The sequence below is a fragment of the Pristis pectinata genome, chromosome 33 (assembly GCF_009764475.1).
Source record: "Pristis pectinata isolate sPriPec2 chromosome 33, sPriPec2.1.pri, whole genome shotgun sequence".
In the NCBI taxonomy this organism is placed as follows: Eukaryota; Metazoa; Chordata; class Chondrichthyes; order Rhinopristiformes; family Pristidae; genus Pristis; species Pristis pectinata.
The window spans coordinates 15,680,769-15,705,655 of NC_067437.1; the positions used below are offsets into that span (position 1 = coordinate 15,680,769).

Below are 24,887 nucleotides of genomic sequence, written 5' to 3' on the forward strand. Positions count from 1 at the left end.
ATGCTGCAGATTATAGTCTCCAGAGATCCAGGCGGCACAGGTCACCCAGCCATGTTCTTTATTTGTTCAATATCAGTCTTTGAGATTATGCAACAGGTTCAGTTTTTTTTCCCTCAGATGGAGAAACAAAAAAAAGAGACCTCCATCCATGTCGAAATTAGCCTCAGCAAACCAGCCAGTTTGCAATCTGGTCTTACATTAATCCAAGTTTATATACTAAAAAAAATAAATTTATTTTGAACTAACTAACAGACACACACATGCTTAACTTTGAGATACATGACTCTCTTGATTTAAACTATTTATTCTTCCCCTCGCCCCTTTTCTTTGAAGTTACCACCTACGTCCACAATGTTCTAGAGATGAACACTTTTGCTTCTAGAGCCAATCAATGCTAAAAAAAAAGTATTTTGCAAAAAAATGGGATTGATCTCCTGCACAATGTGCAGTGGCATATAATTTCCCCAACTAACTCAATTTTCAACCAAGAAAGGAACCTGGAAATTCTTGCTGAAGTCCTGGATATCTGACATTATAATTCACTAAGTGAATTGTAATGTCAGATATCCAGGACCTCAGCAATAGTCTCTAACTATTTGCTGTTCAAAAATTGAAGGAAAATGTGGGCTGACTTACCCGCAATGATCCTCGCTCACAGTACTCAATCACCATGAATATCTCCATGTCAATCTTCACCGTTCCATAAAATTTGGTTAAATTATAGTAATCGATTTGGAGCAACTGAAAAAAGAACTTTCACTTAGGATTTTGGAACAAGCTGATTAGTAATCTTATGTCAGAGTGAAATAGCACTGAAGAGGCCATTTGTATCATTATGGTTTTTCAACTATTTGCAAGAACTACTCAATTATTCCCTCTCTAAACTATTTTTGCTCAAAGACCTACAATTCTTTTTCTTTTCAAGTACTTATCCAATTCCCTTTTAAAAGATATTATTGAATTTGCTTCATCATCTTTTTTATTTAACACATTCCGGATCAAAATAACTCAGAGTGACATTACATATTGATTTATCAAGCAACAGGTTCCTGTTTTTATTAACTTGTTCTGTCACCTTCAAAGATTTATTTATATATTCAGACCTTCCAATAACAACAACTTACATTCACACAGCACCTTTAACAGTAAAATGTCCCAAAGTGCTCGATGTTTAATCAATGTTGTAGATGAAGGGAATACAGAGTTATTCTGGATTATAAAGTGTTCTTTATGTACACAACCTGGACTTCTCAAATGCAATTTTCTTTACTCTTGATTAAACTTGTACCTGTTACCTGGTCTCTATCATTCTGTGCACTTGAATTCTATTGTCAAGTTTCTATTTATTACATAGAAAATACAGCACAGAAACAGGCCACTCAGCATAGGTGTTCATGCTTCATGAGCTTTCTCCACTCCCTTCATCCAACTTCCCTTCTCCCTCATGCACTTCTCTAACTTCCCCTTCAATATGTCCATGCTATTGACTTAAACTATTCCTTGTGATAGCATGCTCCACACTCTATCAAATTGAGGGCGTTAGTGCTGGAGGTTGAATCTACTCCTAGCATGGTCACTACTGTGAATGCTCAGCAGTCCTAAGTCAGATACCTTATACTGGGATGGGGGGGGGTATCTTTTTTATATATTTTTCATATTATTCTTATAACACAGCAGAAGGTAATTCAGCCATTGAGTCTATGCTGATTCACAGAGCAACCTCATTCCCATCTGCTCTCACTTGTCCATTAATTCCCCTGACTCTCCTATCACCCACGAGCACTAGGGGTAACTTACAGCAGCTTTGGTATGTGCAGGAAACCGGTGCACCAGGAGGAAAAACATGCAATCCAGGAAAACGTGCAAACTCCACACAGACAGCACCAGAGGTCAGGATAGAACCCAAACTGCTGAAGCTGTGAGGCAGCAGCTCTATCTGGTGTGCCACTGTGCCATGTCCACCATACAATGCCCTTCGCATAAAACAGGCACATCCTTGCCCACACTATTTCCTTGCTGTAAAATAGATCTTAAGAAGCACATAGTGATGTGTTATGACTGGCATTATTCAATTGCTGGAGTTAGTGACCCATGCTAAGCATGGAGATTCTCCATGGGGAAGGGGCACAAAACCACGAAACCTAGATCAGAGTGCAGCTCTTGTCTTTGAGTTACAGCTTGTGGTTTCAAGGAAGATGTGTGGGTGTAAAATCCAAGCTGACACTCATGCAATATTGAGGGAGCATCACATTCTCTGAGGCACCATCTAAATGAGAATTTAAGCTAAGACACTGCCTACATTCAGAAGTGTTGTTAAGCATCCAATTTTCTAAAGAGCTTAGGTAATGTTCCTCATGTCTTGCCTAATATTTATTCCTCAAACAATTGTCAGAAAAAAAGTTTATTTTCTCATTATTTAGGGTCCATTTGTTAGATCATACTCTGAACAAATTGGCTGTTATATTTTGTTTCTTCTGCTTGGACAGAACCTCTGCAACGAAGATGACATAATATTTCCTTATAACAGTGATTACACTTCACATTGCTGAATCATTGCTATGAGATGTTTTGGGGTTCCTGAGGCTGTGAAGGGCACAGTAGAAGTCCAAGCGTTGCCTTCTTTTCTCCTTCAGTTTATTCGCTACAAATGTCACCCAGGGTATTGGGAAATGAATGGTGCTGAGTGTCAACTAGACTTACTTTGTTGAGTTCAATCTTTTGCCTCACAGTGAAGTTGCCATCTTTATGTTTCAGTTCCTTCAAAATAACAATCTGGATAGGAGGAATAAAGGTCTCAGGTCAACATAAAGTTCAGGTGAGTTAGGCTTTACTTGACAGTCACAGCATGAAAATGGCCAGGTACATGTTTGTGGCAGCAGATAAATACTTGGGTATTGGGTAGCGGGCAGTGATGTTAATCACATTCATGCCGTTTGGCTTCCCATTGTTGACTTGGAGTAACAACAATTTGAATTTACATAGCACCTTTTATGTAATTAGGGCTTGAATGTTTCAGTTTTAGTTGAAAAAAAGGAAGAAAAAACACCCCCAAAGATCTACTCGGAAAAATTGTTTTTCCAACCTTTAAAACTCAGTGCTGACAAATTAATTGTGCAGTATTTCCATTTTGCTTTCAAAGCTTACATTCCGAATACTGACCAATCTCATTTGTCTGTGGCTTGTGCTAGTCAGCATTATGATGGTGGTGAAAAGTACAGGAAAAATAAAAGTGTGGGCAGGAATGGGGCAAAAACAAAAGGTATACGTAACAACATGAAAGAACTTGTGTCGCCTAAGGGATTTCACTCTGAAGACAGTGTCCCCCAGCAGAAATTGTTTCCAAAATTGATCCAAGCAGCCAATGGCTTCAGTAAAAGAAAACCAGTGAGATGTTGTGACAGAGACGATCATTTTTGGTGCTAAACCAACTTCCTGCAGATTGCAGAGCAGCTCACTCCAACTCCCAAGTTTGAATTCCACAACTTCTTGAAAAATAGCAGAATTAAGGTCAGAATTAAGGTCAGTCTAGCAAGTGACAGGGATCCTGTGTGTGCATCCCTCTAAATCAAGGGTAAGAAAATTTCAGATCACTGAAAACTTCACAGTGCACTGACCATGTCCAAAGTTAACCAATTTTGCCAAAAAATTATAGAAATCAAAAGCACACCCACAAGTTAAATCAAAATAAAAAACAAAGAATTCAAGTCCTTAGCATAACAAAATATTCCAATACATGACATAGGAGCACAATCAAACTCATGCCACATTGGAAATATATGGGCAGATGACTAAAAACTTGGTCAAAGAGGTAGGTTTCCAGCAGAGTCTTAAAGGAGGAGAAGAAGAGAGGTTTAGGCATGGAATTTCACTCAGTAAAGCCTCAGCAGCTGCCAGCAGTGTAGTTATTAAAATCTGGGTAACCAGAATACAGAAATCCCAGAGATGTGTTAAGACCAGAGGACATTACGGATATAGGGAGGGGTGTGGCTATATAGGAATTTGAGCACAGGATGAGAATATTAAAACCAAGATTCAATACCTTTTTGTCATATTTTGCTCTCAATATTGGCACAAAGTTATCTTTTCTCTTGTCTTCTTCAATCTAGAGATAAAAGACAAAATAGATTGTTCGTTATGGAGCCAGTCTACATTTATTTAACTTAGGGTGACAGTAATTGAATTATCCCTGATATTGAGGACCTCTGAAACATAATTTATCATTTGAGAAAAATGAACTCCATTTTATTTTTTGCAAGTTTGTAAGTGGTATGTTGCAATGTTTGATCTTCTAAATTGCTGATCATAAAAATCTGAATTCTGGCAGGGGCCTATTTGCTCCACAAAAAACGTCTTGGAATCATGCAGCTTAGAAGGAGGCCATTCAGCCCAATGTGCCTGCGTCTTCCCTTCAAGAAAAACTACCCATTTGGCCCTGCTGTCTTGATTGTTTCTCTTACTATTTCCCCTTCAAGGATTCCCTTTAGCTGCATCGTTTCAAACATTGCATTCCACATTATAACAATTCATTGCATAAAACATATCTCCTATTTTTGTCAATTACTGCAAAAAATCCCGCCAATACAAACAGTTTTTACTACTTTACTCTATAAAACCACTCATGTGTCATGGATGGGGTAAGGAGTTTGTACTTTCTCCCGTGTCTGTATGGGTTTCCTCCAGGTGCTCTAGTTTCCTCCCACATTCCAAAGACATACAGGTTAGGAGCTGTGGGCATCTATGTTGGCACCGGAAGAGTGGTGACACTTGCGGACTGCGCCCCAGCACATTCACAGTAGCGCAAAAAGACGAATTTCACTGTGTGCTTTGATGTACATGTGACTAATAAATAAATATCTTATATCTTATATCAAAGAGGTGCAAGGACTATTCATGGAGCTTTTCACATATTAGGAGGTCCTCTAACACTTAACAAACTTCTAACAGTTTTTACAACATCCAAATGTCACTCAGTGGTTCAGGTAGATTACCCCTCCACCTCTAAGCCAAAAGACATGAGATGAGGGCTCTGTCAAGGAACATGATCACAAAATTCAGGTTGACAATTCAATGAGAAGTATAATTGGAGGTTCTATCTTTCAAAGGATATCTTAACTGAAGGCCATGTTGCTGCTCTCTTCTCTGATATAGATCCCATGGCAGGGGAACAGCAGCGGAGTTCTCTGCTTGGGTCAATAGCTGGCCCAGAACAAAAACCTAAAGTTGATCATCTGGCCATCCACTTCATTGTTGTTCATGAGACTTTGCTGTGCATAAATCAGCTGATGCTCTTCGCAACCTCACATGATACTTCAATTTGTTTAAGCTCTTGGTGGCTGGTAGAGCTGCTGCAGCTGGTAGAGCTGCTGTCTCACAGCTTCCGTGACCCTAGTACAATCCTGACACTTCTCAGGAGCTCCAGTTTCCTCCCATGTCCCAAACATATTCAGGTTGGTAAGTTAACTTGCCACTGTAAATTGCCCCTTGTGCATTGGGGGTGGTATAATTGATAGGAATGTTGGGAAAACAGGTTGTAGGGAAAATTGGTGGGGCAATGGGATTGCTCTGGGAGACAGCATAGATTAGATGAGCTGAATGGTTCATTTCTACATAGGTGAATGTCTTTTTCCCTTTTGACCAATTTACAGTTAACAAGGTCTTATGAAACTGTTAAATCTGTTCCTAATATTGAATAAGGTACATGGGCCAGAGTTGGGATATGTACTTCTTGTTAGTGAGGAGTGGCAGCAGGACTAGCCCAAAAAAGGTTGCTGTGGGATGGAGTTAAGGGTGACCACCTCAAGGACGCAGTCACCGTTGAGGAGGTCTTCGAAGAGTCCCTTCCATCAGGTATTGACTACCTCTCTGTCCCTGATGAATTCACTCCCTATTCTCACTGGGACATTGCCTTAGGTGGTTGGACTGTAGTTGGTCTTTACAGCACTGAAAAGCCTGTGCAAATCATGGGTGTCAGCAAGCTGATGAATCTCATTGACCAACCTTTCTTTAGGTCACAAGTTTTCTGGTGGACCTCTGCCTTCAGGTGCCTGAGGAACTTTTATTTTCCCTTAAATAAAGGTGGACCTTCTGATCAAGGAACACCTTACATTTGCAGTTGATTAGCTCCACAAACCCCTTGTCATTCTCATCACACCAGTCTTGGTTCTTCTTGGTTGAGAAGTCGTCCCTTCACAGGTGCCATTCATGGTAGATTTCACGTCAGCCCAAAAGCTGTGGATGTTTTGTGGTCCCATAGCTGAGGGTTGGCAGGGTGCTTATGAGGCATTAACTGAGGAGAGCCAGGTTTATGGTTCTTGAGAGCTTCCACATTGATTATTGACACTGGCATTTTGTTGCCAGGTTGATGGAGATAATAGAGCAGATTAGGCGATGGTAGGTCCAGCAGTCATCAGTGCCTATCGTGGCACAGGTGATGCAAACACCTTTGCAGTCCATTACTCAGGTGATGTTATAGTCTAACAGTGCCAGTACTTGGACTGGAGGTCTTGTGCTTTTCCCTCTGACAACACAAGGTGTTCATTATGACAGGCCATGCTTGAAGCATCTTGACAGGAGAAGAACACCATTGAGTGGTCTTCCCTACTCCTTCCTTGCTGATCATCCTTTCCACCGTGGCACGGATGTTGCCTGAGGGATCAGTTTGTTCCCCTTTGGTATACGGACCAGGAATTTTTCAAGGCTGGAGTAGAAGTCCTCTTTGGCATTATCTGAAGCTTCCAGGCTTGTGGCATATGCATAAATGACCACAGCATGTTGGTTCCATGTCAAAGTGAGCTGAAGGGTCATAAGGTGTTTGCTAATTCTCCAGAAGGAGGAGTGGCTGGGAAAGCAAAATACCTCATGCTTGACAACAAAGCTGACTCCCTGGAGATGCCATTCTTCTGCCAGTTGACCCCTCAGAAGAAGTACACTCCACCTTATTCTTTAAAAAGGCAATCTCCTGCCCAATGTGTCTCACAGTGCAGCAATGTTGATGTCAAAGGATCTGTATTCCTGAGCTATGATAGCCAAATCAAAAATAACAAGACCTTGGGAGCAGATGGTATCCATGCTAAAACTGTAAAACTTGGCGATGAAGACCGTGCATCCATCCATAATGTCATCTACAGTCTCTTGGTTTTTGACATCAACATAAAGCAAGTCCATGCAACAGTAATCCATGGCAACATCAAAATAGTGGCAGTCCAAGATTAAGTCAACCAAAATTTCATGCATGGCATTTAGTCATGACATCACGAACAGAATCCTTGTAAATGTCAGCATCAGCGAATCATTTAAACATTGGGGTGGACACAACAGATTAGGGAAGATTTATGAAGTTTTCATCATCTTACTGCAATAAAGCATTTTTAAACTATCCGCAATTACTAACATATTGAAAAGGCTTTCATTGCTCCCCCCTTGCAAGAAAATGTTACTTCTGTGGAGGAACAATTCTTACTCCTCTCTGTACTCATTGGGACCTCAGACAAGTTGCCACTCATCCTGAGTAAGCCTAGATACTGAATGTTAACAGACTACTCCATTGTGAGCAATGCCACAGGAAAGTCTAATCAACAACACTGTCTTCACACATCCAAGTATCCAAGGGGGTCACTGGTCAGCAACTGAGGAAGAGGATTCTTGATTCCATTTCATATATCCCCACTTTCTAGCCCAGAATGAGACCAGATAACCCAGCAGACATCTTGGGAATTTTACCAGCCTTGGTTTCTGCTTATTAATTTGTGTGTAAAATTACCTTTAGGTTGATGCAGCTGTGCTCAGCTACTTCCAGTGGTACAATTTGATCACTAGATATGTGCGCCCATTTCTTCAAACGGGTTTTCCGTTCCATTCTGTATTTTCTGTTGGCAAAACATTTTGATGAATTTGATGGTTAATGTGCAGCAGTAACCAAATTCTGATGCCATGACCCAGAGAACTGGAGGAAATACTCAAAGGAGGCCAATGAAAAAGCAGACTGAATCCTGGGATCAGGCAAGCTAGTAGGAACAACAAGATCCCACAAAACTGAGGTGATGGTTGAACCAGTGGGAAAAGCTGAACCATCAAATAATTTGAATAGGATCATATTAAATGCACAGCATGGATATCCATCAGTAAATTATTTAGATTATTTATCCCTCTTTAAAAGCTGGGTGTAAAAGATGGGGAGCAGAGGATTTAATACATTAATTGAAATGGGCAAATAGAGTTTTAACATATAACTCAGAGCTTTAACAGAGCACTGGATATGGCAAAGCTTATCAGGCTGGACAACATCCAGTTGTAACACTGAGGGCTTGTGAATTAGCTGAGTCTCCAGCCAGCTGTACCAGTGCAGTTACAACACAGGCACCCATCTGAAGATTGTTCATTTATGTCTGCTTCATCAAAAAATAAATCAGGGAATATCTATCCAGCTAATTACTGCTTAATCAGTCTACTCTCAATCATTAGCTAAATGATGGAAGGTGCCATTGCCGGTGCCGTTAAGTAGCACTAACTCTCCAATAACCTGCTCACCATTGCCCTGTTTCAGCTTTGCCGGGATAACAGCTCCAGATCTCATCGCAGCCCTAGTCCCAACATGGAAGAGTTGAACTCCAGAGGTGAGGTGAGAGTGACTTCCCTTGACATCATGGCAACATTTGATTGAGTGTGGCATCAAGAAAACCTGGTAAAACTAGTGTCAATGGGCATCAAGTGGAAAATGCTCTTAAGGTCAGAGTAATACCTTAGATAAAGAAAAATAGTTGTGGATGTTGGAGATCAAACACCTCAGCTCTAGGACATCACTGCAGGAATCTCTCGGGGCAGTGTCCTAGGCTCAACCAGATTCATCAACAATCTTCCTTACATCATAAGGTCAGAAGTGGGGATGCTCTCTGATGACTGCACAATGTTCAATAGCATTTGCAAATGAAGCAGCCCATGCAAGCATGCAGCAAGACTTAGACATGAATTGATAAGTGGCAAGTACATTATTAAGTAGTATTACCATCACCGAGTCCACACCATCAGCATCCTAGGGAGTCACCAGTGACCAGAAACTCAACTGCACCAGCTGCTTAAATACTGTGGCTACAAAAACAGGTCAGAAGGTGGGTATTCTGTACTAAGTTACTCACCTCCCAACAGCACAAAGCCTTCCCACCATTCAGAAGATTACAATGGAATATTCTTCATTTACTGGATGAATGTAGCTCCAGTAACAGTGGAGAAACTCAACACTATCCAGGACATAGCAGCACATTTGATTGTTACCCTAAGTACCACCCTAAACATTAATTGCCTCCACCACTGGCACACAGCAGTTGCAGTGTTTACAATCTACAAGATGCAAAGATGCACTGCAGTTACTTGTGTGGGCTACCCCAGATTAGTACCTCCCAAACTTGTGACCTCTTCCGTCAAGAACAAGGAAAGTAATCACATCGAAACAATATCACCTGCATGTTTGGATCCCATCCTGTATTGGAAATCTATCACCTTTCCTTCATTGTCACTGTCTAAATCCTGGAACTCCCTACCCAACAGCATTATGCCAGCACCTTCACCGCACGGATCGCAGCCATTTAAGAAGGTGGCCCACTACCACCTTCTCAAGGATAACTAGGGGTGGTAATAAATGCTCATCTTGCCAGAGATGTCCACCTCCTGAAAAATGAATAAAATACTGATCAGGTGTCTTCCTGAACCCCATTCTTGAACCACTCAATCCATGTGTTGAAAATACTCCCATAGTGCTGTTGGATAGGCAGTTCAGGAATGTCTAACTTAGAATGGTGTGTGATTTGTAGACGAATTTGGATATGGTGGTTTTCACATTCAGTAGCTGCCCCTGCCCTTCCAGGTTCTAGGGACTGAAAGATGCAGTTGAAGAAGTTTTAGCAAGGTGTTTTGGTGGCTCTTGTATACAGTACATACTGCACTGGTAGTGGCAGGAGTGCTGCATGGGATCCCAATCTGCTTTGTCATGGGTGGTGTTGGAGCTACACTTATCCAAGCAAGTGGAGAGTATTGCACCATGCTCCTGACTTGTCTTATAAGCCTTGAGAAGTCAGGAAGTCAACTACTTGATGTGCCCTTGCAGCCACAAGATACAGTTGGCCCAGTTAAGTTTCCGGGGCTTCTGGAGTTAATAGATTTCCCGGTATTTCTTGGCATGAATGTTGCTTGTCATTTATCAGCCCAAGTCTAAATGGTGTCCAGATCTTACAGTTCTATAGTCCAAGTTTTACAAATAGAACTGAATATTGTGTAATCATCAGCAAATATTCTGCTTGAAATTTTAAAAAAATCAGATGAAGCTACTTCTTCCTTATGATGGAGGGAATGCCATTGCTGGAGCAGCTAAAGTGGATGGACAATGGATTATTTCCTGAAGAATGAAAGCTACTAAGATTTACCAGAATAACAACTTGTCAGAGTCGCCAAAAAGAATAATCTGTGCCCTCAAACTCAATGATCAGAGCCTTGGCATAATGACCTGACTTCAAGCCAACATCCAAGGCGAGAACGACATTGACAGCAGACAGGGTACAAACAGAAACAAGAGAGTAGGATTCATTATTCAGACTGAAAAAAATGGGAAGTAATGCATTACAAGGAGAGGTGCTAATATCATTTATATAAATAATTCAGACTCTGGAATGTTAAGTACAATTCTTAAAAATGCAGCTAATTTGATGGTAGTTAAAACAGAGGACTGCCGCGTATTGCAGAAAGGTGGTAATAAACACAGAATTGTTATCTAGTTGGAAATGAACTTTGATATAGTTAAGTGTGAAATAAAACATTTTGAAACAGTAAGGAGATCACCCACTTCTTGGAAATAGCTGTCCAGGTGGGATAAAGAAACAGAGGGATCTAGGGGCACAGATATACAGGTCATTAAACATCTCATTGTTTATGCTCCACCCAAGCCTCCCCCATGTAAAACATTCCCTTCTAATACTTTCTCCCTTTAAATTAATCAATGTTTTCCACCTGAACTCCTTGTGGCAGTGAATTTCACATTCTAATTGAACTTTGAATAAAGTATATCCAGAAATCTCTGCTTTTATTATTACTGACATATTTATTATGACCTTTTATTTTCAATATTCCCATGAATGGAAACTTCTTTACATTTGCTCTACTAAGTTCTGTGCACAATTTTAAGGAATCAAGTTGCCTTTCAATGTTTATTTTTCAGAAGCGAAAGGCCAAGCCTTCTCATTCTTTCATGATAGTTATGCCTTTCAGTTTTGGTATTATTTTTGTGAACTTTTTTTGGTGCTTTCTTCAATGCCTATACTTTTACAATAAGGAGACTAAAACCACAGACCTCTTAAGTGATCTAACCAGAGGTCAAATCCCCTGATATCATAGAATTATGGAATCATATTGTCATAGAGAGGTAGAGCACAGAAACAGGCCCATCAGCCCACTGAATCCACGCTGACCATCAATTACCCATTTATACAATAATCCGACATTAATCCCATTTTTTATCCTCCCCACATTCTCATCAACTTCCCCCCCCCCCCCCCCCCACCAGATTCTACCACTCACCTGCACAATACAGGCAATTTACAGCGGCCAATTAACTGACCAATCAACACATCTTTGGGATGTGAGCACCCAGAGGAAACCCATGCAGTCACAAGCAGAATGTGAAAACTTTTACACAGCACACAAGGTCAGGACTATATCTGTGTGTCTGGCACTGAGGCAGTGGCTCTACCAGCTGCACCACCTTGCCATCCTGGCACAGCCTCTACCACACCAGGGGTGTCTTTCGTCACCCCATCCTCAACGCCTCTCAGAGAGTAGGTGGCTCACTTCTGTTCTCTATCAAGTATCAATGCTGTTACTCACTGCAGTACAACCATTGCGATCAACGTAACCACCACCACCGTGATTGTCAGACCTATCACTGCAACCATCAACCTTCGATTACCTGCAGGAAGGAATTAAAGTGAAATCAGACTTCAAACAATCTGTGCCTTATTTAGGGTTGGCAAGTCTGGTTTGGTGCAGTTTTGGAGGTAAGACCTACCTGGAGTGGCTTTCGGCTTGCTGCTGGGCAGCCCTTGTATCCACGCGAAATCAGGATTGAGCAGAGTGATATTTGTATTGTTATTCCGGGTGTCAAAGGTGAACCATTTTTGGTACTGAAAATAAAAGCAAAAATGTAAAAAATAGTAAGAAAGAAAGTAGCAGGATTCAAAGAGACAGGCAGACAAGTGAAAGGGGTGGACAGATGGTAAGAAATTTAATGCTTTAAGTCTCTGACAACTGACAGAAGGAATGGCCAGTTCTGGCACAGACGGAGAAATCAAATTAACGAAAGTTAGAGTATTCAAAACTGAGTTGAGAAAGCTGTAACGTGAGGATGCTGCCTGGATTGGAGAGCATGTCTTATGAGGATAGGTTGAGTGAGCTAGGGCTTTTCTCTTTGGAGAGAAAGAGGATGAGAGTTGACTTGATAGAGGTGTACAAGATGCTAAGAGGCATAGATCAAGTGGGCAGTCAGAGACTTTTTCCCAGGGTGACAATGGCTAACATGAGGCGTCATAATTTTAAGGTGATTGGAGGAAGGTTTAAGGGGGATGTCAGAGGTAAGTTTTTTACACAGAGAGTGGTGGGTTCATGGAACGCACTGCCACAGAGATTGTGGGGGTAGATACATTGGGGACATTTAAGAGACTCTTGGATAGCCACATGAATGATAGAAAAATGGAGGACTATGTGGGAGGGAAGGGTTAGATAGATATTAGAGCAGGATAAAATGTCGGCACAACATCGTGGGCCAAAGGGCCTGTACTGTGCTGTAATGTTCTAATGTGCCCAGATGGAAGACGAGGTGCTGTTCCTGAAGCTTACATCGGGTCTCATTATAACAGTGCAGGAGTCCACAGACACATCAGAATGGGAGTGAACAACCACTGCACCTATCCTTACACTTTATCCCACCAAGCAGGCACCCAAAGAGTCTTTCCAGGTGAAGCAGTGATTCATTTGATTTCTTCCAATCCACTGTACTGCATTTTGTATTCACAATGTGGTCTCTTCTGCATTGGAGAGACTAACCACAGAATGGGTGTGAAACTAAATAGAGAGTGGCATTTAGTTAGAAACTAAATACAAAATGGCATCTGCATTCAGTCGTAAGGGTTACCCTGAGCTTCTTGTTGCCTGCCACTTTAATTCTCCATCCCATTCACACTCTGAGCCATCTCTCTGAGGCCTCCTGCAATGTTAATAAGAAGATTCACCAGAAACTTTAGGAAAGCACCTCATCTTCATGTGGGAATATTGCAGCCTTCCGAACTCAATATCAAATTCTCCAGCTTCTGATAACTTGCTTTCTCTGTTTATATCAGAATTGGCCTTTTTCTGTTCTAAGCCATCTGTCTGTGATATTGGCTCAGCTTTTATTCCCCTTCTATTAGCACAACCTGACCTTCTAGTGCAATACATCACATCTCCAATTGCCCCCACTAACAACATATTCCCACAACAAGTTGGCCTCAACCTATTGCAGATATTCCCTTTGTCCTATCTATCCCTTTTCCCAGTCTTCTCAGTCACTTAAATCTAACCTTTTTCTCTTTATCTTAGTTCTGATGAAGGATGTTTTACATGGAATGTTAACCTCGTCTCTTTCTCTCCAAATGCTGCCTGACCTGCTGAGTGTTTCCAACATTCTCAGCTGTTATTGCATTGCCAGAAACTGTCAAGGTGACCATGCCATGAAATTTTACATGGAGGGTCTCTTCTTTGCTAGAACTGGAGAAATTGGGGATTACAGTTTCGTTAATTGCTCACTGACAACTTAGCTGTAAAAGAGCTGATTAGATAACTTCCTATGTGCCTCATTTCTCTTCGTCCATCTGCTCCTCCACCTACTGCCCCACAGCTGCTTGCCATAAAACTGGAACTAGGTCCTCATCAAGACAAGGCTATACAGCAGGCCATCACAAACCTTGACACCTGCTTTGCTAAGTACTGCATGCCCATACCAGGGCAGTCCAGAGGCAGCAAAATCATTGTTTCAGCTCACCACTGGTTTGCTTTGGCACAGTTTGTGGTGTGCTTGTTCTCCATGTGTGCAGTGCTATGCAGCAGAGTGTGTGGTGAATGACGGACATATGTAGGTGGTGGGTGGAAATGGGTTGAATGTATGTGGTGGGAATGGGGCCATGTTTTGGGGTGTGAGAGTGCACATGTGAGTGAGTGCAAGGGGTCAGACTGGTGTGGAGGAGGGATCAGGTGTGTGTCTGGTGGGGAAGGATTGTAGTAGTAGGTAGCATTTTATTTAAAGGACATTTAAATATTTCTATTTGTTTCCATGCTGAAGTTTTGTACTTCTGCAGCAAAGAACAGCATCGCCCATAGAATGTCCAATTCACTTGAAGTTTAGAACCTACTTTGATTGTCTTGATTGAAGTGCTTAGAACAGTTAGGGTAATCTCTCGGTCTCCAAATTCATCCAGGTAAACTTGTTGTCCATTGAGTCCTGCAACCAAGCCAGAGGCTGTTTTAATACATTTACTAAGTGCAATCATATTCCATTTACCATCTTTGTCTCTTTCAATTCATTCATCTCACTTTCTGTATATTTATTCTCATTGCTTTTTCTTCTGATGCCCTTATCCCTTTCACCAACACCATTCGGAATCAGAATCAGGTTTATTATCACTGTCTTATATGACTACTTCTCCTGCATTTCCATGCTCCCCATTCCCCAAAAGCCTTCATTTTCCTCTCACTTCTGCTCCCTCCATTCCCTGCTCTCTTTTCCCTCCTTCCTTCCATTTTCCTGTCCCCTTTTTCTCTCCTCACATTTTCACTCATTATCTCCATAGCAATGCAGCAATTAGCATTGCTGCTTCACAGCTCCAGTGACCCAGGTTCAATCCTGACCTCTCATAGATTCACAGAGATTCAGAGAGTTATACAGGACAGAAACAGGCCCTTTGGCCCCAGTCATCCATGCTGACCAAGATGCCTGCATTTAGCCCATATCGCTGTAGATCTTTGCTACCCATGTACCTCTCCAAATATATTTTAAACCTCAGGTGCTGTCTGTTTGAGTTTCTATTCTTTGCACAACAGTGCAGGTTTCTGTCAGACCTCCAATTTCCACCCTCCTCCCAAAGACATACCGGTAGGTTGATTTGCTACTGTAAATGTAGATAAGTGGCAAAAAGAATCAAAGGAGGGTTGATGAACATGTGAGACAGAATAAATTACAGGGCTACAGGAGAGGGGAAAATGGGATTGCTGGGAGTTAGCATGGACTCAATGAGCCAAATGGCCTTCTGTGTTGTAATAAGTAAGGACCCCAGTCTCCCTTCCCTTCTTTCCGACATCCTCGTCTTTATTCCCTTCTTCCTCCACTTTCTCTTCCTTCGTCCACTATCCTGTCTCCATCCATTGCCTTTCCTCTCTCAGTGTATAAACAGCCTGTTATTACCTTTGAAAGAGGTATTACGAAAACTTTGACGGAAGTCATCCCGTGTTGGGGTCTGATTCCTCTTCAGATAATCATTGAGAACAGAACCAAAGAGATTAACAGCCTCAGAATAGCCCCTAAGGTAGTCATTGTCTTCCTGAAACAGATTCAAGTTTTAATTTAGTAACTCACAAGAGATTCCGGTGAATCAAATTATACTTTGAGGATCAACAGCAGTCATAGAAAAGTGCAGCAGGAAACACAATGCATTACATTTGCTTTATTCAAACCCCACATCCCCAGTCTCATGGCATCAGGTCAAACATGGGCTGGGAAGCCTCCTCCTGATTACTGTCCTCCCTCAGCTGATGAATCAGTGCTCCTCCAAGCTGAGCAAAATTTGGAAGAAGCACTGAATGTAACAAGGGCACAGAATGTACTTTTTAATGTCCATCACCAAGACTGGCTTGGTACCACCAGCACTGACTGAACAGGCCAAGTTCTGGGGATATAGCTGCCAACTGGGTCTGCAGCAGATAGTAAATGAACCACTTCTTCAAAGATGAACTTTCTTGACCTCATCCTCAACAATCTGCCTGCGGTAACCACACAATCCTTGTGGAGACAAATTTGTACCTTCACACTGAGGATAACGTCCATCGTGCTATGTGGCACTACAAATGTATTGAATAGAAGAGGCTCAGAGCAGATCTGACAGCTCAAAATTGGGCATCCAGGCGCTGTGTACTATTAGACTCGATGGGCCGAATGGCCTACTCCTGCTCCATTGTCTTGTGATCCTGTGATGTTACGTCCCTCACTCTATCATTACTATCAAACCAGTGGATTGACCTTGGTTCAATAGGAGTGCAGAAGGGCTTGCCGGGTACAGTGCCAGGCACACCTAAAAACAATGAGATGCCAGCTTGATGAGCTCCAATATGGGACCATTTGTGTGCTAACAACTCAGCAAGCAATAGACCGCTAAGCAATCTTGCAACCAACAAATCAGATCAAAGCTCTGAAGTCCTATCTAGGGTGGCATGGTGGCACGGCAGTTAGCCCTGTTGCCTCACTGGGTTCAATTCTGACCCAAGATATTGTCTGTGTAGAGATTGCATATTCTTCCTGTGATGACATGGATTTCCTCTGGGTGCTCTACTTTCCTCCCACCTCCCAAGTTTAATTGACTACTGTAGGCAGCAAAGGAATTGAAAAGAAAGGCTGGTGGGCTTGTGTAAGAGAATGTGTTGCAGGGCTATAGGGGAATTGGATGAGGGATATGGGACTGGTGGGATTGTTTTGCTGGGATATGGAACAGATTAGGTGGACAATTAGAAAGTATTGAATCATGAATAGTGGTGTGCAATTAACAGTTAATGGGAGATGGAGGCTCCAACAACATCCCTATCCTCAATGATGTCAGAGCCAGTGTAAGAGTATTAAAGACAAGGCTGAAGCATTTGCAGCCATGTTTAGCCAGAAGTAGCGAATAGGTGATCTATGTCAACTTCCCCTTGCGATCCCCACCACCACAGAAATCAGTGTCCAGCCAATGTGATACCAAGAGATAGAACATAGAACAGTACATCACGGAACAGGCCCTTCGGCCCACAATGTTGTGCCGATCTAATTAAATTAATAATCAAATGCCCAAGTAAACTAATCCCTTCTGCCTAAATATCCACATCCTTACGTTTTCATTTTCTTATCAGATCACTGGGAGTTCTGGATACATCAAAGGCTTATGGGACCAAGCAACGTCCCAGCCATAGTACTGAGAAACTGTGCTCTAGAACTTGCTGCACCAGTGGCCAAGCTGTTCCAACACAGGTAACAAGACTGGCAATGTGGAAAGTTGACCAGGAATGTCTTGTTCACAAAAAAGTAGGACAAATCCAGTCTAACTATGGCCCAATCAGGACATTCTCAATCATCAGCAAAGTGGTGGAAGCTATTTTCAACAGTGCTATCAAGCAGTACTTCCTCACTAATAACCTACTCACTGATGCCCAGTTTGGGTTTTGCCAAGACGACTCAGCTTCAGACCTCACTACAGCCTTACTCCAGACAGAGCCAAAGAACTGAATTTCAGAGGGGAGGTGAGAATAACTTCCCTTGACATCCAAGACTCCTGGTAAATCTGAAGTCAATGGGCATCAAAGGGAAAACAATTCAATGGCTGAACTTGCACAAAGGAAGATGGTTGTGGTCATTGGAGGTCAATCGTCTCAGCCCCAGGGCATCACCATAGGATATCCTCAGGAATGTATCCCAAACCCAACCACCTTCAGCTGCTTCATCAGTGACCCTCTTTCCATCATAAGGTTAGAAGTAGGGATGTATGCTGATGATTGCACAATGTTTAATTCCATTTGCAACTCCTCAACAAATGAAGCAGCTCATGCCTGCATGAAGTAAGACCAAGACAACCTTCAGGCATGGACAAATAAGAGACCATAATATTCAGGCCAGAAAAGGGCAGGCGATGACCATCTCTAACAAGAGAGCATCTAATGACCTCTCCTTGACATTCAATGATATTAACATAGGCCGGTCCCCAGATGTCAATATCCTGGGGATCATGATTGACCAGAAACTCAAATGGACCAGCCAGATAAATACCAAAGTAAAAGTGCAGGTCAGAAGCTGGGTATCCTGCTGAGTGCGAGTACCTCCTGACAACCCAAGGTCTATCCACCAGCTACAAGGAACAAGTCACAAGTGTGATGGAATACTTTCCATTTGCCTGAATGAATGCAGCCCTAACAACTCTCAAGAAGCTTGATCCAGAACAAAGCAGCCCACTTGATTGACAACTCATCAACTACCTTAAACTTTCATACCCTCCCCCACTGGTTGGAATACTATGATGGTAAAAAAAAGATTCTGACTATAACTACTTAACAAATATTTGAATGTATTTGAAATAATATACAAGGAGTACATGGGAAAAGGTAATTAAATAGGATTGGAAGAGGAACTAGCAACTGAGGGTCTATCATAAGCAAAAGCACAATGAGCTGATCTCCTCCAATGTGCTGTAAATGTTATGATTTCATGTATGAACAGACTTCAGGCACTCACTATCTCTCAGAAATGTATAATTGTTATTTGAATAAGGTACTGGAGGGTGGAGAGGATCAGGACTTTAGAAAAAGTGACAGAAAATCAAAAGGGAAGAAAAAGGGGACAAAAGATCAATTTAGTGTGAGAAGTAAATATGAATCACACAGAGGAATCAGTCGGCTCTTCTCAAAGGCTTAGCAATCTACAGTAAAAATGTACCATCTTAACAAGAGTCTGTTCAGGGAGATTTACTCCTTACCGTTTGGTTGTCATTGGTCCCTTCTGGAGGGAGCAGGGTGACCACCAGTACTTGCTTCATGTAGTCCATTGAATCTCCTTCAGGTAAGTAGGTGTGGCTACCAGAAAGATGAATGGGCAGAGTAGTGAGAAAGACATTAAGAACATCTCTCCACCCATCCTCCTTATCACTAACCCAATGACATCATGTTTTTGAGAGTGAATTAACATGTCTCGGGAGGGTGACACAGCAACCTGGCACTGTAAAGTTGTGGATTCCGATCTCTCATTTGAAAAATGGACAATTCCCTTCCTTCGACTGATTGTTAAAGAAAGTGCTAATTGAGATCAAGATCATCTAAACAATGAGTGATGTCATAGTCACAATTTATAGTTAAAAAACAAAGACAGTAAAGATGGTATCTTTTGAATGGTAGCATAAGTGTGTGCTAGCCTAGTGGTTATAGGACTGGCCCAACACACTCAATGGATTTAAAATAATATGTACCAGCCATGGAGACCCAACAACAAAGAAACAAGCATTTTGCCCAACTGGTCTATGCCAGTGCCTATGTTCCACATGAGCCTCCTCCTACCCATCGTCATCCAACACATCATGAACATTAATCATTAAATTTACTTATTGTGGGCTGGCATAGTGAAATAAGCCACAGCAGCTTACTATCATCGAGTTAAACATTCAGATCTTCTGCCTGTGTGGTTCAGAAGTCTGATAGCAGTGGGGAAGCTTGATTCTGGTCATCCGGGCTTTCAAGGTCCTGTACCTTCTCCTAGAAGGCAGAAGAGAGAAAAGGGAATGGCCAGGTGGCAGAATCCTTGATGATACTGTAAGCCTTCCTGTAGCAAAGCACTGTGAAGGTGGATGGTAGTGACAAGCCTGTGATGGACTGGTGATTTGGGACTGAGATAAGTAGAAATAACTTCACCCACAGCATACAGAATCTGTGGAATCCTAAGAGGGCTGTGAAGGTTCTGTTGATGAGAACGTCCAAGGCACAGATCGATGGAGGTTTGATTCATTCTGTCCCAACATCAGATCAATTTCTGTGTAGCTTTACATCACTTAGTTATACCAGTTTTTAACTGGGCAAACCAAATCTCTCCATCTGTTAAAAAAACGCATTAAACACTTGAATTTATAGATTTCCCATTGTGAACGGGACAATGTAGAACAGCAATTTGCAACCTTGGGATTGTAAAGGTGCTTGACATTGGAAGGCCTAATTATGACAGGAAAACCAAAACACTGCAGAAACTGGAAATCTGAAATAAAACAGAAAATGCTGGAAGTTCTCAGCAGAGCAGGCAGCATCTGCGGAAAGAGAAACAGAGTTAACATTTCAAACCAAATATCCTTCATTCTGAAGACCTGAATGTTAACTCTGATCAACTTTGCACAGTTTCTGCCTGACCTGAGTGTTTCCAGCATTTTCTATTTATGACATGTTGTCTATATGACGAGTGCATTATTTTGGCATCACAAAAGAACTCCAGTCTTTAAATGGAGTCACGATAAAGGAAAGCAATGATGTAGACGGAACTTCGTATCTTATCAATAATGTATCTGCCCTGGGTTTAATGGCAAAGACAAAAAATATAATCCAGCACTGACATCTGTTGGTCAGTGAGAATAACTGCTTAAAGTAGATCCCAGACACAGTACTCACTTGAACAGGTTCAGCAGAATGATGACAATATCTTCGTCCAGCTCAGCGTCCTGAACTAATGTCTCAACGTCACTGCTTGTCCCACACAATATTATCACTGTGAGTAGGAAACAGGCAGTTCAGCTAATGTTCATTGAGCTGCAAAATTCTTGTTGTTCCCCTCTCTGTCCCACTATCTTTGTGCACCTCTGCACCCCTCCTCCCCAAGACCTCGTCCCAGTTTTCTCACCTTTACTTGGTGAACTGAGCCATAGTCTCTTGCACTCCATCACCTCAGTCATAGAGACATACAGCACATAAACAGACCCTTCGGCCCACTGAGTCCATCCCAACTGTTAACCACCTATTTACACTAATCCCACACTAATCCCATATTTTATTTTTTACACATTCTCATCAACTTCCCCCAGATTCTACCACTCATCTACACACTAGGGACAATTTACAGTGGCCAATTAACCTACCAACCTGCACATCCCTGGGGTATAGGAGGAAACCAGAGCATCCAGTGGAAACTTGTGCAGTCACAAGGAGAATGCGCAAACTCCACACAAACAGCATCTGAGGTCAGGATTGAACCAGGGTCTCTGACGCTTTGAAGCAGTGGTTCTGCTAGCTACCTCTTCTGTATCTTGGACCCAAGGAACCCTGTTCTGCTTGACTAAGTGTTGACCAGTTTTTTAACTCCAGCCAGACATCCACACACCATTCCAGTGTGATCAATGGATAAGTGTGGTCACTCATTCATTTTCACACCAGTATTGTCTTCTTTACTCCAAGAAGCAGTAATTTCAGACAAAACCAGGCAACTCAGAACAGGTCAAAGCCAAGACCACCTTGGGTAAATCAGTACAATGTTGAACAATGAATGTAGCGAAATGACTATGTTTCTTATTACATGGGAGTACACCAGTGTAGGTAGGAAAATACCTTCTGTGGTCTTAAGGAAGGATTGCAATACAGCAGGAAGATAAAACTTTAGTGTGGCAAAACATTGCAATGCATTTCACATCAGTGTAATAAGAATATAAAAGTATCACCAACAGTGAAGAAAATACTAGGATCAGCGAGCGGTGACGTAGGCATTTTTGGGTCTTTAAAGTGGAATATGAGTTGGAAGTACTGGGAGTTTTAGGGACAGTAACACAAATCTTAGAGTCTAGACAATTGAAGGCTATTTTTGTTCCCAACAGCCCTGTTTTCCTTCTTCAACTATGGACCTAACACACTTTTGAAAGTTACTTTTGTGTCTTCTTCCACCTGTTTCTGATGTAGGGATTGAAGGTTCAAGTTCCACTTCAGAGATGAACATTCATGCCTTCCAAATTATAACACAGTATGTAAAAAAACCTCTTCATCTCCCTTCTGTTTCTTTTTGCTAATTATCTTAAATCTATATACCCTTTAGTTACTGAACCTCTACCGCTGGAAATAGTTTCTCATTTAACTATCCTACTAAGCTTCCCTGCTCTAATGAAAATATTGGTCTTTGGATCAGTACTCTGTGATGTAGCTTCTGCAGTAATGCTGCATTGGTTTGTAATATGAGCACAGGAAATGGGTAATCAGTCTATGGGGTCTATATCCTGGCACCAATGACAGCATTCACAATTGTTTCCACTATCACATTGGCAGCTGCTAGAGCTCTAGGAGATAGACAAATTACAATAATTATGAAGTGAGGGGAAGAAAGAAAGACCTGTGTATGTACCTTCCATAACCTTACGACACACCAAAGCAAGTTGCAGCTAATTACATGTTTTGAAGTTCTGTTATAATTTGAGAAACACAGTGGTCAAACTGTGCACAGCAAAGTTCCACAAACAGTAAAACTGTTATGACTAGATTTTTTAAAATGTTGGTTAAAGGATAAATATTGGCTAAGAAAGTGGGAAATAATGTTTGCTTATCTTGGAAACTTTTGCATCTAGCAGAAAGGCTGGCAGGGCTTTGGTTCAACATCCTAATGAAAGACAGCATGTCTGATACAGTCAGCCTGGTCTGTGCTCATCACTCAAATGGAATTTGAACAACCTCTTAATTAGAGGCAGGTGTGATCCACTGGGCCAGAATTGATCCCAAGCTATGAGATCGGAGGAATCAGAGTGCAAACCTGAGTAACCCCTCACGCCACATTCACACACACCTCCTATCATGTGGTGCAATACACAATAAGTACTGGAGGAACTCAGCAGGTCAGGCACCACCCATGGAGGGAAATAAACAGTCAATGGTTCGGGCCGAGACCCTTCATCAGGACTGGAAAGGAAGAGGGCTGAAGCCGGAATAAGAAGGTGGAGGGAGGGAGATGAGCACATGCAGGCAGGGGATAGGTGAGATCAGGTGATAGGTGTCCAAGTGAGAGGGGGAAGGTAGTGGGTGGGGAAGGGGGAGAAAATGTAATAAGCTGAGAGGTGATAGGAAGAAGAGGCCGAGGGCTGAAGGAGGAGGAATCCAGTAGGAGAGGGCAGTGGACCATGGGGGAGGGGAGGAGAGGAGATGAGCAGGTCATCAGCGGGGGAAGGGAGCCATGGGAATAAGGGAAGACAAAGGAGTGGGAAGGGGAGGAAATAGAAAAAGAAGGGCTGGGGTTACCGGAAGTTGGAGAAATCGATGTTAAGGCCGTCAGGTTGGAGACTCCCAAGGCGGAATATGAGGTGTTGTTCCTCCAACCTGCATCTGGCCTCAACATGGCAGTAGAGGAGGCCGTGGATGGACATGTCAGTGTGGGAATGGGATGTGGAATTGAAGTGGGTGGCCACTGGGAGGTCCCGGCTGTTGCGGCAGACGGAGCGAAGGTGCTCAACGAAGTGGTCACCCATTCTGCGTCAGGTCTCACTGATGTACAGGAGGCCGCACTCGGAGCACCGGATGCAATAAATGACTCCCTTGGACTCACAGGTGAAGCGCTGCCTCACCTGGAAGGATTGTTTGGGACCCTGAATGGTGGTGAGGGAGGAGGTGTAGGGACAGGTGTAATACTTGGTGTGGTTGCAGGCATGTGCCAGGGGGGCTATTGGTGTGAAGGGACGAGTGGACAAGGGAGTCGTGGAGAGTGTGGTCCCTTCAGAAAACGTAGAGAGGGGGTGAGCGGAAGATGTGTCTGGTGGTAGGATCCCATTGAAAGTGGAGGAAGTTGCTGAGTTCCTCCAGCACTTTTTGTGTATTGCTCCAGATACATCCAGCATCTGCAGAATTTCTTGTGTCTCCTATCATGTGGTAGTTGTCAGGCATGGGAGGCCCCTAACAATACCCTTGCACAAGGGGTGGAAGTCATGTGATAGAACATCTCATGACTTTAATGACCTTCTCAGAAAAAGAGACCTTCTCAGCCAATGCATAAACATCAAAAATTAAATCTTGCTCATGCACACAAGGCACTTGTGCAAGAAATACATTGACTGTAAGGCCAAATGGACTAGGCGATGATTAAAAGGAATCAACCTCTAAACCTTGTGCTAATGACAATAAATTAGTGCAACTAGGAAGAACTCTTGCTGAGCACCAGTAAGGGTAGGATAGGGGGCAGGCACAGAAAGGGTAACTCCTCACCCAGAGGATTTTCACTCTGCATGGTTTTATTGAGTACAGAGAGCCAGAGTTTATAAACAGGTGGCAAAGTCTTTGAAAAGCCGAAGTTTGCAGAGTAATAATAAGCAGACATACAATTTAATTCAATATAAAAAACAAATGTTATCTTGCCAATGCAATCAACTCAAAGCTGTAAGATCCCCATATATCTGAGGTCATTTTACAGCCTGCTGACAGATTAACTCAAACACATAGTTTACTTAGGATCTGCTGGTCTCACATGTAGATTGGAGTCTGCAGTTTTCCATATCCTAACTGCTTCAAATGTCACCCTTATGCTGGGTTACATATGTAGATTTCCGGTCTGGCAACATGCCAATACTAAAAATCAGAGTTTACAAGTATATGCAAGACTTCAGCCTTCCCAATCTCTGTAACCTCCTTAAATCCTCTTACTCCTACTGATCTTTGCACCCTTCCAATCTGCCCACAGATTTTAATCACAACACCATTGGTAGCTATACCTTCAACTGCCAAGGTAAATTATTGTCACATATACCAAGGAACAGTGAAAAACTTGTCTTGCATACTGTTCATACAGTTCAATTAATTACTACAGTGCATTGAGGTAGTACAAGGGAAAATAACAGAATGCAGAATAAAGTGTTACAGTTACAGAGAAAGAGCAGTGCAGGTAGACAATAAGGTACAAAGGCCATAATGAGGTAGATTGTGAGGTCATAAGTCAATCTTATCGTACTAGGGAACCGTTAAATAGTCTTACGACGGCAGGATAGAAGCTGTCCTTGAGCCTGGTGGTATGCACTTTCAGGCTTTTGTATCTTCTACCCGATGGGAAGGGGAGAAGAGAGAATGTCTGGGATGGGTGGGATCATTGATGATGTTGACTGCTT

At 42.3% G+C, this 24,887-nt stretch overlaps 1 protein-coding gene across 1 annotated transcript in view; it reads right to left on the reverse strand.

Annotated features, from left to right (window-relative positions):
* Positions 1 to 24,887, reverse strand: part of LOC127585430 (guanylyl cyclase C-like) — a 57,578-nt gene that overhangs the window by 19,598 nt on the left and 13,093 nt on the right. Inside the window, exons 6-15 of the mRNA XM_052042856.1 lie at positions 20,443 to 20,539; positions 18,777 to 18,873; positions 15,470 to 15,605; positions 14,421 to 14,509; positions 12,047 to 12,161; positions 11,866 to 11,947; positions 7,760 to 7,865; positions 4,040 to 4,102; positions 2,701 to 2,772; positions 637 to 741 (exon numbers count right to left, since the gene is read on the reverse strand). Of these exons, the coding sequence (XP_051898816.1) occupies positions 637 to 741; positions 2,701 to 2,772; positions 4,040 to 4,102; positions 7,760 to 7,865; positions 11,866 to 11,947; positions 12,047 to 12,161; positions 14,421 to 14,509; positions 15,470 to 15,605; positions 18,777 to 18,873; positions 20,443 to 20,539 (962 nt within the window). The remainder of the gene's footprint in view (positions 1 to 636; positions 742 to 2,700; positions 2,773 to 4,039; positions 4,103 to 7,759; positions 7,866 to 11,865; positions 11,948 to 12,046; positions 12,162 to 14,420; positions 14,510 to 15,469; positions 15,606 to 18,776; positions 18,874 to 20,442; positions 20,540 to 24,887) is intronic.